Raw genomic sequence first — 19,054 nt, forward strand, 5'->3', positions numbered from 1 at the left:
CTGTGTGGAGTTTGCATGTTCTCCCCATGTCCGCGTGGGTTTCCTCCGGGTGCTCCGGTTTCCCCCACAGTCCAAAGACATGCAGGTTAGGTTAACTGGTGACTCTAAATTGACCGTAGGTGTGAATGTGAGTGTGAACGGTTGTCTATGTGTCAGCCCTGTGATGACCTGGCGACTTGTCCAGGGTGTACCCCGCCTTTCGCCCGTAGTCAGCTGGGATAGGCTCCAGCTTGCCTGCGACCCTGTAGAAGGATAAAGCGGCTAGAGATAATGAGATGAGATGAGAGACAAATAGCTCCGCGGCATGAAAACAAAACGCCAATGCAAGTCTAAGGTACTTGGCTCGGCGGCCAAAATCATAATTTAAAAAAATCAACAGACCCCGCAGCAGTAATAGCCTTCCTGACTCGCACCGAGTCAACGCTAACCACTTAATCCGCGATCCCAGTTTAGGCGTGTAGGGGACTAAACACTCTGAAGTGATGAATTTTCACCCCCGCTGCATGGGGGGTGACGTCAACGACACATATTCTTACGCTATTTGCGCACAAAGCGGACCATATATGAACACATACACCGACATAAACGGAGATAAACTTAGCCTGCAAAGAAAGAAAATGGATTCATAATATTGTGATTGAATTCGTTTAATTCGGTGGGGGAAAGACTACTCCCGCAAACTGACTGCATATTGCAGACTACATGTAAAACCCCCGCCCGCACGACCCCTCCCCTTGTCCTTATCACAGGTCTGTGTGTGCGCGGCTGTGTCAGCATTTCACACACACACCCACCCACAATAACAATTAAGAAAACAATTAAGTGATCTGAGTCTCTGTTGAGGGGGCGGGGCTGTAGCCACGAGGGGGCGACGCCCCCTTTCGCCCCCCCACGGCGCCGGGCCTGCGCTGTCGCCTCACAGCAAGAAGGTCCGGGTTCGAGCCCCGTGGCCGGCGAGGGCCTTTCTGTGCGGAGTTTGCATGTTCTCCCCGTGGGTTTCCTCCGGGTGCTCCGGTTTCCCCCACAGTCCAAAGACATGCAGGTTAGGTTAACTGGTGACTCTAAATTGACTGTAGGTGTGAATGGTTGTCTGTGTCTATGTGTCAGCCCTGTGATGACCTGGCGACTTGTCCAGGGTGTACCCCGCCTCTCGCCCGTAGTCAGCTGGGATAGGCTCCAGCTTGCCTGCGACCCTGTAGAACAGGATAAAGCGGCTAGAGATAATGAGATGAGATGAGACCTTAGTGCATATTCTTTTGTAGATTATTGACAAATTGATTTTTTTAATCAAAAGCTATATACACTAAGTAACTTTAAAAACGCACATTGATAAAACTTGCTGAATTCGTGCTGAGTTTATCTCAAGAAGAAAAGAAATATATCACAATGGAAAAATAATTTCGTTCCGCCCGAATAAGTTCCAAATCTGTGCTCAAATCAGAATTTAACACTAGCAGTCCCAGCATTTTTCTGTCTACCTAGAAGACCCACATAGGGGCCATTTGGCCTGACCGCTTTTCCCCAATACACTAATCACTCATTTTGTTATGGTAATGAGGCTGTTAGTGGCAGTGTGTGGGGTGAGGGGGTCACATTTCACACACTTCACACTTCAGTGGTGAAGTCATGTTGGCTACTTCTGTGTGAATGTGAGAATGAGGAATAAAAACACATTCTATTCTAAAATGTGAACATGTGAATGTCCCATGTGACCATAACGACTCATGTGACTGCAACCAGACAATTGTTTGATGGATAAATACCTCAGTGCACATGGACTATCGCTTCAGTTCCCTCAAGAATTTTGTGGTGAAAGAAGCTCCTCTCCAAGGAACAAAGATGCAGAGATTCAACAGGCATTGTAAGATTTCGGCTACGTTTACACTAGACCGTATCTGTCTCGTTTTCTTCGCGGACGCACTGTCCGTTTACATTAACCCCCCTGAAAAAGCGGGGAAACGGGAATCCGCCAGCGTCCACGTATTCAATCTAGATCGTATCAGCTCCGGTGCTGTGTAAACATTGAGAATACGCGAATACGCTGTGCTGAGCTCTAGCTGGCGTCTCATTGGACAACGTCACTGTGACATCCACCTTCCTGATTCGCTGGCGTTGGTCATGTGACGCGACTGCTGAAAAACGGCGCAGACTTCCGCCTTGTATCACCTTTCATTAAAGAGTATAAAAGTATGAAAATACTGCAAATACTGATGCAAATACTGCCCATTGTGTAGTTATGATTGTCTTTAGGCTTGCCATCCTTCCACTTGCAAGTAATAAGTGATATGCGCTGGGATCACACACACAGCGGCTCAGTCCCGAATCGTGGCTTGTTCACTTCACTCGCGCGCTCTGTGAGCTGCGCAGGGCCGGAGTGCGCACCCTCCAGAGGGCACTCGCTGTTCAGGGCGGAGTGATTTGGAGCGCAGGATGCCTGCGGAGCCGAGCGTATCCGCGTATTGGTGTTGCTGTGTGCACGGCTAACGGTTTTAGTGTCAACGCGAATCGTTTTAAGAACGTTAATCTGATGATCCGCTGATTCGACGTAATGTAAACGTAGCCTTCATTTCTAAGCTGTAAGGTAACTAACAGCCACATTTCCATAACAAAATGAATGTCTACAGGGAGGACTTGGGGCCAATTGGCCCTCTTGTGGGTTTTCTAGGTAAAAAGGCCAAATGGCCCCTCTCTGGGACTTCTAGTTAAGGGAGTTGTACTCAGTAACGTACAATATGACTCGGGTAGTCAATGACATGGACAGGCTTTAATTTTCAAACAAATTTTGCATACACTGTACACACACAGTCTTGCCTATAAATACCCGGGGGAAATGATGGGAACATTGTCATTATTGAAGATGCAACGCCTAAGCCAAAATCAACGTGAACAGGCCATCGGGATGTTGCGTGCCGGAAGTACACAGACAGAGGTCGCCCGGCACTTCAGTGTTCATCATTCGACCATTTCCCGTTTGAGTCAGCGTTACAGACAGACAGGGAGCACCAGGGATCGTCCACGCCCTGGTCAGCCTCGAGTCACGACGCCAGTTCAGGATCAGCACATCAGGCTAGCTCACCTCCGTGACAGATTCCTGACCCCCTCAGTCACTGCTGCTGAGACCCCTGGACGACACAGACCCAGAGTCTCCAGCATGACGGTCCGAACATGGACCAACTGTCACTTTGAATTTTTGTTATTGTGAATTAATTCTTGAGTTTGACAATAAATGTCCTTTATCGATGTTTCAAGATGTGTGTGCATTACATACAATATCATAAATTTCAAATATATGCATGGATCTAAAGTGATATCGTGTTGAATTCCATTGTGCGTTTTTAAAGTTACTTAGTATTATATAAAAATTGCAAAAAATTCTCAAATGGTTATTGTGTAAAACACTTAGGCAAAGTGATAAGTGAATCCACGTGGCTGAAATCACTGTGTACTGCCAGATTTATTCATTTCTTTACACACCCTTTTTTTTTAGCTATACTGCTCACAGAGCGGCTTCTCTGGCGGGTGTCCAATTCACACGTCATGGGTTTTCCTGGTTTTACTCTGAATGTTTTTTGGAAGGGCAGAGGGCGTTCACGTGTTGGGGCGGTCCGTTTGACATCTGTGTGAATAAAAACAGGACCATGGAAAAGAGCAAGACACAGAGCAACTTAAAAGTAGAGGTGCAAAGTCCTAAAGGGAGGAGGATTGTGACTTGTAACCTCTAATATTAATAGTTAATTAATAGCGCATGCGACGATGCAGCAGAAGTGTCGGGACATGAAGCAGCTGGAGACGGGACTGCACTGGGCCACCGGGGTCCTCATCCTGATGCTCTGGCTCCAGGGCTCACTGCGCGTCGCCGAGGTAACGTACCAAACACTAGTGAACTGCTGAGTAGGTCACGGAGCACGTGGTTCGAGGCGTTAAAAAAAAAAAAATCATCTTCAGACAAAACACACTAAATTGTTCCTTTCCTTGTTACTCTACAGAGTGATACCCTCTAGGTGGTACATCTTATAGTATGATCATTTTTAAATACCTTTCAGAGCTTTAAAGCTGCACCACATGCTTCAAAAGATGCACACTTGCTCACTAGAACAGATACACTTTACACTTTTTTTTTTGAGTGTTTTCCATTTCATATCCAATGCATTATTTAATTCTAAAGGGTTCACAAACTTTCAAGCACCACTGTACAACTTAAGAAATGTATTTTGTGGTAAAGGTATTTTGTTTATTAATGGAAGAAAAAAAGCTTAGACAAATAAAGGTATTATTATTATTATTATTATTATTATTATTATCTTCAGACAAAACACACTAAATTGTTCCTTTCCTTGTTACTCTACAGAGTGATACCCTCTAGGTGGTACATCTTATAGTATGATCATTTTTAAATACCTTTCAGAGCTTTAAAGATGCACCACATGCTTCAAAAGATGCACACTTGCTCACTAGAACAGATACACTTTACACTTTTTTTTTTGAGTGTTTTCCATTTCATATCCAATGCATTATTTAATTCTAAAGGGTTCACAAACTTTCAAGCACCACTGTACAACTTAAGAAATGTATTTTGTGGTAAAGGTATTTTGTTTATTAATGGAAGAAAAAAAGCTTAGACAAATAAAGGTATTATTATTATTATTATTATTATTATTATTATTATCTTCAGACAAAACACACTAAATTGTTCCTTTCCTTGTTACTCTACAGAGTGATACCCTCTAGGTGGTACATCTTATAGTATGATCATTTTTAAATACCTTTCAGAGCTTTAAAGATGCACCACATGCTTCAAAAGATGCACACTTGCTCACTAGAACAGATACACTTTACACTTTTTTTTTTTTAGTGTTTTCCATTTCATATCCAATGCATTATTTAATTCTAAAGGGTTCACAAACTTTCAAGCACCACTGTACAACTTAAGAAATGTATTTTGTGGTAAAGGTATTTTGTTTATTAATGGAAGAAAAAAAGCTTAGACAAATAAAGGTATTATTATTATTATTATTATTATTATTATTATCTTCAGACAAAACACACTAAATTGTTCCTTTCCTTGTTACTCTACAGAGTGATACCCTCTAGGTGGTACATCTTCTAGTATGATCATTTTTAAATACCTTTCAGAGCTTTAAAGATGCACCACATGCTTCAAAAGATGCACACTTGCTCACTAGAACAGATACACTTTACACTTTTTTTTTTGAGTGTTTTCCATTTCATATCCAATGCATTATTTAATTCTAAAGGGTTCACAAACTTTCAAGCACCACTGTACAACTTAAGAAATGTATTTTGTGGTAAAGGTATTTTGTTTATTAATGGAAGAAAAAAAGCTTAGACAAATAAAGGTATTATTATTATTATTATTATTATTATTATTATTATCTTCAGACAAAACACACTAAATTGTTCCTTTCCTTGTTACTCTACAGAGTGATACCCTCTAGGTGGTACATCTTCTAGTATGATCATTTTTAAATACCTTTCAGAGCTTTAAAGATGCACCACATGCTTCAAAAGATGCACACTTGCTCACTAGAACAGATACACTTTACACTTTTTTTGAGCGATTTCCATTTCATATCCAATGCATTATTTAATTCTAAAGCGTTCACAAACTTTCAAGCACCACTGTACAACTTAAGAAATGTATTTTGTGGTAAGGGTATTTTGTTTATTAATGGAAGAAAAAAAAGCTTAGACAAATAAAGATATTATTATTATTATTATTATTATTATCTTCAGACAAAACGCATTAAATTGTTCCTTTCCTTGTTACTCTACAGAGTGATACCCTCTAGGTGGTATTATTATTATTATTATCTCATCTCATTATCTCTAGCCGCTTTATCCTTCTACAGGGTCGCAGGCAAGCTGGAGCCTATCCCAGCTGACTATGGGCGAAAGGCAGGGTACACCCTGGACAAGTCGCCAGGTCATCACAGGGCTGACACATAGACACAGACAACCATTCACACTCACATTCACACCTACGGTCAATTTAGAGTCACCAGTTAACCTAACCTGCATGTCTTTGGACTGTGGGGAAAACCGGAGCACCCGGAGGAAACCCACGCGGACACGGGGAGAACATGCAAACTCCACACAGAAAGGCCCTCGCTGGCCCCGGGGCTCGAACCCAGGACCTTCTTGCTGTGAGGCGACAGCGCTAACCACTACACCACCGTGCCGCCATTATTATTATTATTATTATTATTATCTTCAGACAAAACACACTAAATTGTTCCTTTCCTTGTTACTCTACAGAGTGATACCCTCTAGGTGGTACATCTTCTAGTATGATCATTTTTAAAGACCTCTCAGAGCTTTAAAGATGCAGCACATGCTTCAAAAGATGCACACTTGCTCACTAGAACAGATACACTTTACACTTTTTTTTTAGTGTTTTCCATTTCATATCCAATGCATTATTTAATTCTAAAGGGTTCACAAACTTTCAAGCACCACTGTACAACTTAAGAAATGTATTTTCTGGTAAAGGTATTTTGTTTATTAATGGAAGAAAAAAAGCTTAGGTAAATAAAATTATTATTATTATTATTATTATTATTATCTTCAGACAAAATGCACTAAATTGTTCCTTTCCTTGTTACTCTACAGAGTGATACCCTCTAGGTGGTACATATTCTAGTATGATCATTTTTAAATACCTTTCAGAGCTTTAAAGATGCACCACATGCTTCAAAAGATGCACACTTGCTCACTAGAACAGATACACTTTACAGGTTTTTTTTTGAGTTTTCCATTTCATATCCAATGCATTATTTAATTCTAAAGGGTTCACAAACTTTCAAGCACCACTGTACAACTTAAGAAATGTATTTTGTGGTAAGGGTATTTTGTTTATTAATGGAAGAAAAAAAAGCTTAGACAAATAAAGGTATTATTATTATTATTATTATTATTATCTTCAGACAAAACACACTAAATTGTTCCTTTCCTTGTTACTCTACAGAGTGATACCCTCTAGGTGGTACATCTTCTAGTATGATCATTTTTAAATACCTCTCAGAGCTTTAAAGCTGCACCACATGCTTCAAAAGATGCACACTTGCTCACTAGAACAGATACACTTTACACTTTTTGTTTTTGAGTGTTTTCCATTTCATATCCAATGCATTATTTAATTCTAAAGGGTTCACAAACTTTCAAGCACCACTGTACAACTTAAGAAATGTATTTTGTGGTAAGGGTATTTTGTTTATTAATGGAAGAAAAAAAAAAGCTTAGACAAATAAAGGTCTGATTATTAACCCCCCCCCCTCCCCAGGAGGCAGGTGTTAAATAATGCATTAGGACAAATAACTCCCTGTCCCTAAATTAACACAACACTAATTAATATTTATATATAGTATGTACTGACTTCCGGGCGGCACAGTGGTGTAGTGGTTAGCACTGTTGCCTCACAGCAAGAAGGTCCTGAGTTCGAGCCCAGCAGCCGGCGAGGGCCTTTCTTTGTGGAGTTTGCATGTTCTGCCCGTGTCTGTGTGGGTTTCCTCCAGGTGCTCTGGTTTCCCCCACAGGCTAATTGGTGGCTCTAAATTGACTGTAGGTGTGAATGTGAGTGTGAATGGTTGTTTGTCTCTGTGTCAGCCCTGCGATAACCTGGCGACTTGTCCAGGGTGTACCCTGACTCTCTCCCATAGTCAGCTGGGATAGGCTCCAGCTTGCTTGCAACCCTGTAGAACAAGATAAGTGGATACAGATGATGGATGGATGGATGTACTGACTTCCTGGATAATTCCTACAAACTACCAAACTAACTCATACTAATCTTCTTTCATACTTTTTGGCCAGAAGCTTATGTAGATGAGGACCTTAGTATAGAAGTATAAAATATTATACACATTTTGTACAGGGCGGCGCGGTGGTGTGGTGGTTAGCGCTGTCGCCTCACAGCAAGAAGGTCCTGGGTTCGAGCCCCGGGGCCGGCGAGGGCCTTTCTGTGTGGAGTTTGCATGTTCTCCCTGTGTCCGCGTGGGTTTCCTCCGGGTGCTCCGGTTTCCCCCACAGTCCAAAGACATGCAGGTTAGGTTAACTGGTGACTCTAAATTGACCGTAGGTGTGAATGTGAGTGTGAATGGTTGTCTATGTGTCAGCCCTGTGATGACCTGGCGACTTGTCCAGGGTGTACCCCGCCTTTCGCCCATAGTCAGCTGGGATAGGCTCCAGCTTGCCTGCGACCCTGTAGAAGGATAAAGCGGCTAGAGATAATGAGATAAGATGAGATGAGACATTTTGTACAGAGAACCCTACAATGTTAAAAAAAAATTGTTCAAATATTCTCTGTGTTGAGATTTTTCACTTTACTCTCCTTTATTCTAGGCAGCACATATTCAGAACCAGTCAGACGGCCAGGGTAAGTTTTTATATTCGGTTATTTGGGTAGTTCTTTGTTTTCAGTTAATATGAAGTACAGTTTAAACCTGTTATGATGTACACATTTTGGAGGTTGACTTTTTTTTTTTTTTGAGCAGATATCCAAGCATGTGTTCAGACAGTCCACCAGCCACGGACGAATAATAGACATGTTCGAAACTCAGTGCATCTTCAGCGTAAGCAACTCAGTCCTCAATTACTCTTCAAGTTCACAAGGAAGCACTTTATCCTTTCTTAATTGTTGATGCTTTCACATAAACATCTGTTTACATATACATGAATTAAAGCCAACTTGACCACTAAGCATAATTCTTCCTTCCTCTCTTAAAGCTGTGAAAACCAATGGAGTGGCTCCAATTTCACATTCAGATGCCATTTTCATTTGGGAGCTGCACCATAGCACTAAAAGCATATTCAAACTGGAGGACAACAGCAAATCCCTTGTTGTGCCAAAGAAGGGCCTATACTTTGTGAATCTAAAAATGTACTACTATATACCTACTGGACATGCATGTAAAGATAATTTGAATTTGAGTACCCGTGTTCAGTTGCACCATTCTTCTTACCCTGTGTGGATAGATGTCATAAAGGGCACGGACACGATGCAATGTGTGGTTCACTGGCGTCAGTCTTTTACTTTAAGTCAAGTGGTCAAGCTTGAGAAAGGAACAAAGCTAAGAGTTATCATAGATCCAAGTAACTATGGTTATGTAATCAAGGACGTGAGCACTTACTTCACTGTCACTCTCTTGTAGTGTGGTTTCTACTTTAAATTTGAACCCATGTGTTGGTGTTAGCATTGTGTAATGTTGGGTAATGTTGTATAAAATAAATGCTTTTAAAACACGTATATGTAAATCACAGAGCAAGAAGGAACTTTTAAAATATATGATATTTGTATGGATGTATCTTGCTTGTTCAAGTTTTCAGAACTACAAAGTAGAAATTCTTGTTAAATTCCACAATATGTTTCCATAAGGAATTATTATTATTATACTGAATATCATATATTGAATAAAAAGTAAGGCCTTATTAGTCTTTTATGATTTTATTAGTCTTTTATGATTTTTAAATGGTCCAGAATTTGAATGGTTTTCATTGGCAGTTGGCAATGGACATGTTTTATATTAAAATGTCTTTTTGTGCTGATGTTGGGGTGGTACACTGGTTTGCACTGTTGCGTCACAGCAAGAACGTTCTGAGCTGGAACCTTGTGACCGACTGGGGCCTTTTGGTGTGGGGTTTGCATCTTTTCCCCCGTGCCTGTTCCAGGTTCTTCCAGGTGCTTCAGTTTCCTCCCAAAGATTAGATCAACTGGCTACTCTAAATTGCCCACAGGTGTGAGTGTGAATGGTTGTTTTGTCTCTGTGTTAGCCCTGCGATAGATTGTCCAGGGTGTACCCCACCTCTCACCCAGTATCTGGGATTGGCTGGGATTGGATTCTTTTGGCTGCTCACGTTAGGAGCCGCCACAGCGGATCTATTCCACATATTTGATTTGGCATAGGTTTTACACCGGATGCCCTTTCTGATGCAACCCTCCCCAGTCTATCCAGGCTTGGGACTGGCACTAAGTGGACAGGGGTGGACAGTAACAAAGTACATTTATTTGAGTACTGTACTTAAGTACACTTTTTGAGATACCTGTACTTTACTTGAGTTTTTTTTTTTTTAATTTTGGAAACTTATGACTTTAACTTCACTACATTTGAAAGACAAATATTGTACTTTTCACTCCACTACATTTCTATCAATGTCCTTGTTACTCATTACTTTGAAGCAGCTTTGAAAGTGTTTTTTTTCTTTTCTAAAATGTGATTGTTTTTTTCACAGGTGACACTGAAACAGCCTATCAGTAATCACTAGGGTCACATCACATCCATAGACTGTATAAAATCAAGTTCAATGATTTCCCAGTAGCATTATTTGAACACGATCAGTTGATGGCAGAATGGAAGGAGGCGGTTCTTCTGGGGAATGCCCCACGAACCCATGTTTCAATTTTCTGAAAGGATTAAAGATTTTTTTAATTTTAAATGCTTGCTTTGTTTGCCTAAAACAAACCACATCATGGCCTATAAAAACCCACCGTCCAACCTGCGGAAACATATTGAGGTATATAAATGTTTTATTCCAAGAGAAAGCTTGCAATGAAGTTGTCTGTGCTTTTAGAGCTAGCGATAACATTGCAATACCTATGCAGTCTGGTTAGCCAAAGGACTTTCTATGGATTTGCCCGCCAAGTTGCCATCGCCTTGTCCACGGCTAACATTAACGCATAGCTAGTTAACTTGCCACTGTTAGTTAGCATGTAAAAATGGAGTTATGCCAACATGAATAACGTTAACTTATCTGAAGTCCTTTCAGAAATGTTTTAGCATAATCTTGCCAAATAAACAGAATGTAGAAATCTTTCTTTTCTAGTAACGTTAGCTACCCAATATGATTTTGAGTTTGAAAAGAGTTTGCTAGCATGTCAGGTGGAGCATCACTGACTACCTAGCTTAACGTTAAACCACCATGATGGCACAGCATGCGTTCATTTTGTGAATCAAGTAGGTTGTTTCAGAGGCATTAGGGTTATGACCCTGATGAATAAGTGGTATAAATAATGGCTGGGTGTGCTGTGTTTATAATTGTAATAAATTGAATAAAGTTAAATAAAAATCAATAAAAAAGACTATTTCCCCCCCTCCATTTCCTTCTAACAGACAGAAAACGATAGTAAAATGTAATATGGCATTTAGAACAACCTATGAGGAGTTGTGCTGTGCAACTCTGAATTTTTGTAGCTGGGCAGATGTGTTCAGCAAGTCACAGAGTGAACTGGATGCATGATTTTCTAAATAAATAGATAAAGAGTTAAATGCATGATAGTATGCATATACTTATGCATACTTGTTACTCTCTCTCTTTTTCCCTATGTCTTTGTCACACACACGTGTGCGCACACACACACGTGTAAACTGATGAAGGACGAATGTCCATAACAGTCTATTTCTATCAAAACTTTGCTTTGTGTATTCACTTTACTTTTGCCACACATCCTTTCTCTCTCTTCTATCGCTATCTCCCACTTTTCCGATCTTCACCTCTCCACTTTTAGTGAGTCTGTGCCCACTGCAGCCTCAGATTCCTGTTCATAGTATACAGGAGTGGAACCTGATGTGGTCTTTTGCTGTTGTAGCTGTAGCACTCATTGCTGCGACGGGCAAACACAGACACTTAACCCAGGCGTAGTGGAACATAGGTGCTCTTTTACTGCTTCAAAAGGGAAGGGGAAGTGAGGGAAAAGTAGGCTGTATGAAAGAGTGAGAGTGGTGAAGCAGGTGCTGGGGGCAGGATGCAGAAGCCGGCCAAGCGTTAGGCTGTGCAGATTCTAGTCGCCATCAGGCTGCTCTTGGTGGTTCAAAACTAGTGATGTGTCGGTCGCGAACGATCCGGTTCAAAGAGCCGGCTCTTTGAAGTGAACGACGGGAGCCGGCTCTTCGGTGGGAGCCGAGTTGGGGAGCCGAATTAGTTTTTTGTCCTTAGGTGCCTCAGAGAGAGAGAGTTCAGCTCAGCTGAAGGATGATTGTCTATTTGACAACCATGATCATTGTTTTGTTGCCGTGAATTCCTAAAGCTCATGATATAAATTGTCGCTCATAAATTGACAGGTTCAGTCGGCAACCGCCTTGGCATGGGCAGATTAATCTGCGGTATACAACGAGACAGCAGTCATTATAACAGGAGCATATTTGCTGTTCCAGCGGCTTCTCATTACTAGTGGAGCAGAGTGCGGCACTTTTTTCTCTTTTTACATGTGCTCAAAGTGCCACTCAGCCCTAGCCTGGGCCCGCCCATCCTAAGCGTGACGCAACACGAGGGCCTGTTCCGAGCTTAGTCTGGCCAGGCAGGCTATCTACAGCATTTCCAAGCTCCCGAAAAATCGGGAACCAATCAACTTTGAGCATCTCCAACGGCCCTGGGCAGAGGCGTGTTCAAGGCACTGACGTAGTAGAACTGCGACCGGAAGCCATAGATTGTTTACAGAATCTATGCCGGAAGCGCTTCATTCACATCACGAACATGGAGCAGCGGCAAGCCTTTAACACAGCGGTAGATGCTGTATTGAAAGCATTCAACGGGAAGTTCTCATTGAAAACGGAGCAAAGAGCAGCCCTGGAGGTATTTATTGAAAGGAAGGACGTTTTCGCCTTGCTCCTGACCGGCTTCGGTAAGAGTTTAATCTACCAGTTAGCCCCGTCGCGTCGCATACGTCAGAGGAAAGAGTGATGTGATTGGTTTAAGCTTCGTCACAGCCTTTTCTGGCTTCGACCAGTAGCAAACTGAGGCATTTCAGGGAGGCGGGTCAACCACGGGCTCTGGGAAACGGTTTGGCTTAATATCTTGGCCAGACCAAATGCTCGCAGAGCTTTGAAGTCGCGTTAGCCAGGCTAACTCAGCCCAGCCCCCCTCCCATTTCAGGAGCCTCACTGTCTCCTCTCATCTCAAGTTACTCATGTGCCCTGAAGATGACCTCGCATCTTTACCAATGACATGTGGCTTGACCACAAACAGCTGTTTTTTTTTTTCCCTCCCCTGGTGGACCGTCTCCTCTCTCCTGCGCTCCACAGCTCCCCCCACACATCTTGACCAATCACGTACCACGTTCACTTAAGAACAACAACTTTTTTTGTGAAAGCCGCTGTCACCCAAGCACAATTGCACAGGACACTCACAGAGAACAGTGACAGAGTTTAAACACGAACACAAACAAGAAGAAATGAGTGAAAGCAGAAAAAGAAGTAAAATTTGGACATATTTCAAAACAACCAGCAGTACAAACGCAGAATGCAGACTATGCAAAGCCAGCATTTCTTATAGAGCAGGCTCCACAAATAACCTGCCTCGACATCTTCGGACCATGCACCCCACAGAACAATTGGAGGAGGTAGAGACAGGCTTGTCTCTACACAAGGTGCCTCTGTGAGTACTGTTGCTGCAGCTGCTGCATCATCTCCCCCCAGGCCTACACCTCAGCAACCGAGAGCTACCCAGAGGATCTTTTCAAAAGCAGGACAGATTATAACTGAGAGGAGAAATAGAATCAGCCCTTCCAAGCTGAGACACTTGGTTTTCCTCAATGCCAATCTCCACTAAAGACTTATTCTGGGAGTTTGTGCAGCCTTAATGTAAATAGTTTTTTGTTATTGACACTTCTTTGTTCATTGTACTTTATACTTTTTATACTTATTTTATATACTTATTTAATATTTTATTTAATAAAATATTTTGTGGGGCGGCACGGTGGTGTAGTGGTTAGCGCTGTCGCCTCACAGCAAGAAGGTCCTGGGTTCGAGCCCCGGGGCCGGCGAGGGCCTTTCTGTGTGGAGTTTGCATGTTCTCCCCATGTCCGTGTGGGTTTCCTCCGGGTGCTCCGGTTTCCCCCAAAGACATGCAGGTTAGGTTAACTGGTGACTGTAAATTGACCGTAGGTGTGAATGGTTGTCTGTGTCTATGTGTCAGCCCTGTGATGACCTGGCGACTTGTCCAGGGTGTACCCCGCCTTTCGCCCGTAGTCAGCTGGGATAGACTCCAGCTTGCCTGCGACCCTGTAGAAGGATAAAGCGGCTAGAGATAATGAGATGAGATGAAAATATTTTGTTGCACATTGTTCTGTGTTTGTTAAAATAATTTCCAACTTTGTTTCATAGTTTCTTAGGCCTGATTTATACTTCATAATTTATTTTGTGGCATTTTGTTCAAGGTCGAGTGTGAAATAAAGCCATAAAGGATAAACAGTTGATGTCTTCTGTGTATTTTATATTGGTAATATAACACAGTTTTGCATTATGTTTGTGAGAAAATAATTTATTAATTGGTAAGTAAGTTTTATTTCTATAGCTAGAATATTGTTACACTGCTATACTTTACAAAGCTTTACAATGGCTACAAAAACTAAAAAATAAAATGGAAAACATCCTATTGATAAAATATAAATTATAATGTAATTAATTAACTAGTTAATTGCAGCAATTAAATCAAAAATAAAATCTCAGGAGCCGTTTGGGAGCCGAAAGAGCCGGCTCCTTATAGTAAGAAGAGCCAAAAGAGCCAGCTCCCGAAAAAGAGCCAAAATTCCCATCACTATTCAAAACAGTGGTGCTGAAATGTCTCTGTCTCTTCAGCCCCATCAGAGCAGTAGTGTGAGAAGCGATGCTCTGTTTAGATAGGGGCTCTCTTGAGCCCATCTGCTTTAAAGGAACAGTCCACCGTACTTCCATAATGAAATATGTTCTTCTCTGAATTGAGACGAGCTGATCCGTACCTCTCCGAGCTTTGTGCGACCTCCCAGTCAGTCAGACGCGCTGTCACTCCTGTTAGCAATGTAGCTAGGCTCAGCATGGCCAATGGTATTTTTTGGGGCTGTAGTTAGATGCGACCAAACTCTTCCGCGTTTTTCCTGTTTACATAGGTTTATATGACCAGTGACATGAAACAAAGTTCAGTTACACAAATTGAAACGTGGCGATTTTCTATGCTATGGAAAGTCCGCACTATAATGACAGGCGTACTAACACCTTCTGCGCGCTTCGACAGTGCATTGATACCTTCACTCGGAGTTGTACCATTTTTTTTTAGACAGGGCGGACGGACCAGGGCATTCGCCTGCCTGGCCGTGCCCGACGAGGAGCGCTCTCGGCCGGCTTGGGAGGCAGACGGCAGCCCCTCCTGGAAGTGTGGTTTTACCATGGGTCTCATGCGGAAAAATGACAAAGTCCCAATTTTACCATGGGGCTCGAGTTGTACCATTTTTTTAGACAGGGCAGATGGACCAGGGCATTCACCCGCCTGGCCGTGCCCGAAGAGGAGTGAAGGTATCAATGCGCTGTCGAAGCGTGCAGAAGGTGTTAGTACGCCTGTCATTATAGTGCGGACTTTCCATAGCATAGAAAATTGCCACGTTTCAATTTGTGTAACTGAACTTTGTTTCATGTCACTGGTCATATAAACCTATGTAAACAGGAAAAACGTGGAAGAGTTTGGTCGCATCTAACTACAGCCCCAAAAAATACCATTGGCCATGCTGAGCCTAGCTACATTGCTAACAGGAGTGACAGCACGTCTGACTCACTGGGAGGTCGCGCAAAGCTCGGAGAGGTACGGATCAGCTCGTCTCAATTCAGAGAAGAACGTATTTCATTATGGAAGTACGGTGGACTGTTCCTTTAAGGTTCTGCATTTTGAGATGCTCACCACGCTTGCCAAGTGTGAGAGTGATTATTTTAGTTACCACAGCCTTCCTGTCAAATCAAACCATTCTGTTCACTGACCTCTCTCATCAACCACACACTTCCTCCTACAGAACTGCCGCTCACAGGATGTTTTTGTCTTTCACACCATTCTGTGTAAAAGTGTCGAGACACCATTGTGTGTGAAAAATCCCAAGAGATTAGTAGTTTCTAAAATACTCAAACCAGCCAATAATAGAAGGTTACATTTGCATTTTGCTTGTGTGTCTCTGAAAAGTTTTTCCAGACCAAATTCTTATTAAATTCCATGTTGCCATAAAGAATTCATATACTGAATATCATCATATATTGAATAAAAATAAGGCCTTCTTATTAGTAGTCTTTAAATAATAGTGGCTGGCTTTTTTTGGTGGTATATCAGATATATTCCATTCAGCTAGCATGATATTGAACGAGTCGAAGACGAGGTCAGTATCATGCTAGCTGAGGGGAACATATCTGATATACTATGAAAAAAAGCCAGCCAATATTATTATTATTATTATTATTATTATTATTATTATTATACATACACACACTCTTCATATCAGCATAATCAAAGGCCAATGCTAGCTTACCTGAGAATTGGCGCTGTTATTGCGGTAGTGAAGTCACCTTCCAGCTGGTGTAGCATTCATCAGTAGTGTTAGCAAAGGTCATTGCAAGCTTACCCGCGGGTTAGCGCTGTTAGTGCAGCAATGAAGTCACCCACAGCCGGTGTAGTGTTCATCAGTAATGTTAGCAATGATAATAAAGCAGTCAAGCCAGTGCTATCGAGATCAAGTAGCACAGGCTAACAACCAATAAATGAAGATTTCTGTGTCCAGACTTTTTTTCCATGCACGCTTGCCACAGTATTTTTCACTGAAACTTAAGTATTCATTTCCCTTTGTAATTTACTTAGTTACTTTTAAAATCAGCATCAACAACTACACACAACGGAGCAACCTGGCAGCCAAAATTCTCTCAAAATATTCCGTTTTTAATGAAGCAAACCTGGCAGCCATGTTTGTTTACAAATTGTCACAGTTGCTTGCAAGTGTGGAAGGTTTATGTCTCCGACGTGTCTCTTTTCCAGTTTTTCGATGTCCTTTGGTATGTTTTTCTCTTGTAAATATGTGTCAAGAATATATAATGAAGTTTTGGTCATCTTTTGGGTGCTTGATGAGTCTTCCTCTTTCCCGGCGAACACAGAAATGGTTGTGTGCATGTGCAGCAGAAAAGTTTCTCACTGGATATTCGCATCAGCTCCAATGTGTGACGTTGTCTTGACAATGTGCAATATCATAACAATATTGCACGCTCATTCTCCATTGGGTAGTGACGTAATACACATAGGATAAGCGATATGCTAACAATATTGCATGCTGTCAAACCAAATGAATGAAACCTGCTAGAAGGGAATAGAACACTTGTTTTTATTCCACGGAAAAAGTGTCCTGTATGTGTAATAATTTATGATATTAAATAGCCCAAAATTGAAATGGTTTTCGTTGCTACTGCTGTGCACTTTAGAATTTTTGCAGCTGGACAGATGTGATTAGCAATTCATAGAATAAATTGTATGCATGATTTTCTCCACCACAAATAATCAGAAAATAAAATATATAAAGGAATAAGGAGTATTGTATATAGTATAAAACATGAGTGTATGCATATACATACAATATATGGCCAAAAGTTTGTGCATCTTCAACTGTCCAGTTTCAGTGAGCCTTACCCTTATTGTACCCTTATGGCCCTTTTCTACTACCCTTTTTCAGCTCACTTCAGCTCGCTTCAGCTCACTTCAGCCCGACACGGCTCGCGTTTCGACTACCAAAAAACAGCACGACTCGGCTCGCTTCAGCCCTGCTTAGCCCCTAAAACTCGCACCATTTTGGAGTGGGGCTGAAGCGAGCCAAACCGTGCCGAGTGAGGCTGGGGGCGTGAGCAGACACTCCCCTGTGCACTGATTGGTGAGGAGGAGTGTCCTCACATGCCCACACACGCCTCGCGAGCATGCTGAGATCTGTAAACACCGTAAACCCGGAAGAAGAAGAATTACGAGAATTTCTGAAGCCTTATGCACCTCGTCTCATCTATACGCTCTTGCCAGTATCTGTTGGTGTTGGTGGTGACAACAAGCCACAGCACCAAGACCAGCAACACTAACGACTCCATGTCCTCCATGTTTATTGTTTAGTATTCGGGGCGTGAGACTACCGCTTAAAAGCTCACTGATGTCACTGTTTGCGCTGCTTAACGACATCACGTGACGTCCACCCACTTTCGCTAACTCCACCCAATGTGTCCACCCACTTCCAGCCAGCACGGTTCAGCGCGGTTGTAGTCGAAATGCAACTCCAACAGCCCCGCTCAGCTCGACTCAGCTCGACTCAGCACGGCACGGCTCAGCCGCGTTTGTAGTGGAAAAGCGGCATTAGTTTCCTGTTCTTGGCTGACAGGAGTGGAACTCGATGAGGTCTTCTGCTATATAGCATAGGTGCACATGTTTGCTTTAGGTCAGGCAAATTTGGCATTCCAAGATGCTTTGAGTGGTTATTTTAGTAAGCATAGCCTTCCTGTCAGCTCAAACCAGTCTGTCCACTCTCCTCTAACCTCTCTCATCTACAACACATTACCGCTCACAGGATGTTATTGTTTTTTCACACCATTCTGGATAAACTCTAGAGACTGTTCTGTGGCAAAATCCCAGGAAAGCAACAGATCACATCTTCCCTTCACTCTGATCTTTCCTCTTTACCTTCATTATTGTATGCTTTGTGCCACATTATGGGGTTATTGTATTATTGCATGAATGTACAGGGGTACAGGTGTTTTTATTAACGTGATCAGTGAGTGTGTACAAACATGCATACAATACCAGTCAAAAGTTTGGCCACAAGGGCGGCACGGTGGCGTAGTGGTTAGCGCTGTCGCCTCACAGCAAGAAGGTCTGGGTTTGAGCCCCGTGGCCGGCGAGGGCCTTTCTGTGTGGAGTTTGCATGTTCTCCCCGTGTCCGCATGGGTTTCCTCTGGGTGCTCCGGTTTCCCCCACAGTCCAAAGACATGCAGGTTAGGTTAACTGGTGACTCTAAATTGACCGTAGGTGTGAATGTGAGTGTGAATGGTTGTCTGTGTCTATGTGTCAGCCCTGTGATGACCTGGCGACTTGTCCAGGGTGTACCCCGCCTTTCACACGTAGTCAGCTGGGATAGGCTCCAGCTTGCCTGCGACCCTATAGAACAGGAGATGATGAGATGAGTTTGGACACACTTACTCATTCATAGGGTTTTCTGTATTTTAACTATAACCACAAATAGGAAAAAGTTGGGATAGTATGGAAAATGCAAATTCAAAAAAAAAAAAGCAGTGATTTTTTAAAA

At 42.3% G+C, this 19,054-nt stretch overlaps 1 protein-coding gene across 1 annotated transcript; it reads left to right on the forward strand.

Moving 5' to 3' along the window:
- The first annotated feature begins 3,605 nt into the window (after positions 1 to 3,605).
- LOC132876111 (uncharacterized) lies at positions 3,606 to 9,447 on the forward strand. The gene is made up of 4 exons (XM_060913383.1): positions 3,606 to 3,861; positions 8,356 to 8,389; positions 8,508 to 8,585; positions 8,740 to 9,447. Exons 1-4 carry the CDS (start codon positions 3,754 to 3,756, stop codon positions 9,162 to 9,164), a joined length of 645 nt encoding a protein of 214 aa, XP_060769366.1. The 5' UTR covers positions 3,606 to 3,753; the 3' UTR covers positions 9,165 to 9,447.
- Positions 9,448 to 19,054: the final 9,607 nt, after the last annotated feature.

This window comes from Neoarius graeffei, chromosome 28, assembly GCF_027579695.1.
Source record: "Neoarius graeffei isolate fNeoGra1 chromosome 28, fNeoGra1.pri, whole genome shotgun sequence".
Lineage (NCBI taxonomy): Eukaryota > Metazoa > Chordata > Actinopteri > Siluriformes > Ariidae > Neoarius > Neoarius graeffei.

Bases quoted from the DNA above. Each gene is read 5' to 3' on its own strand.
- LOC132876111 (XM_060913383.1), top strand. From the start codon at position 3,754: ATGCAGCAGAAGTGTCGGGACATGAAGCAGCTGGAGACGGGACTGCAC. The intron at 8,390-8,507 runs GTAAGTTTTTAT...TTTTTTGAGCAG, and splicing joins GAACCAGTCAGACGGCCAGG to ATATCCAAGCATGTGTTCAG. The intron at 8,586-8,739 runs GTAAGCAACTCA...CCTCTCTTAAAG, and splicing joins AAACTCAGTGCATCTTCAGC to CTGTGAAAACCAATGGAGTG.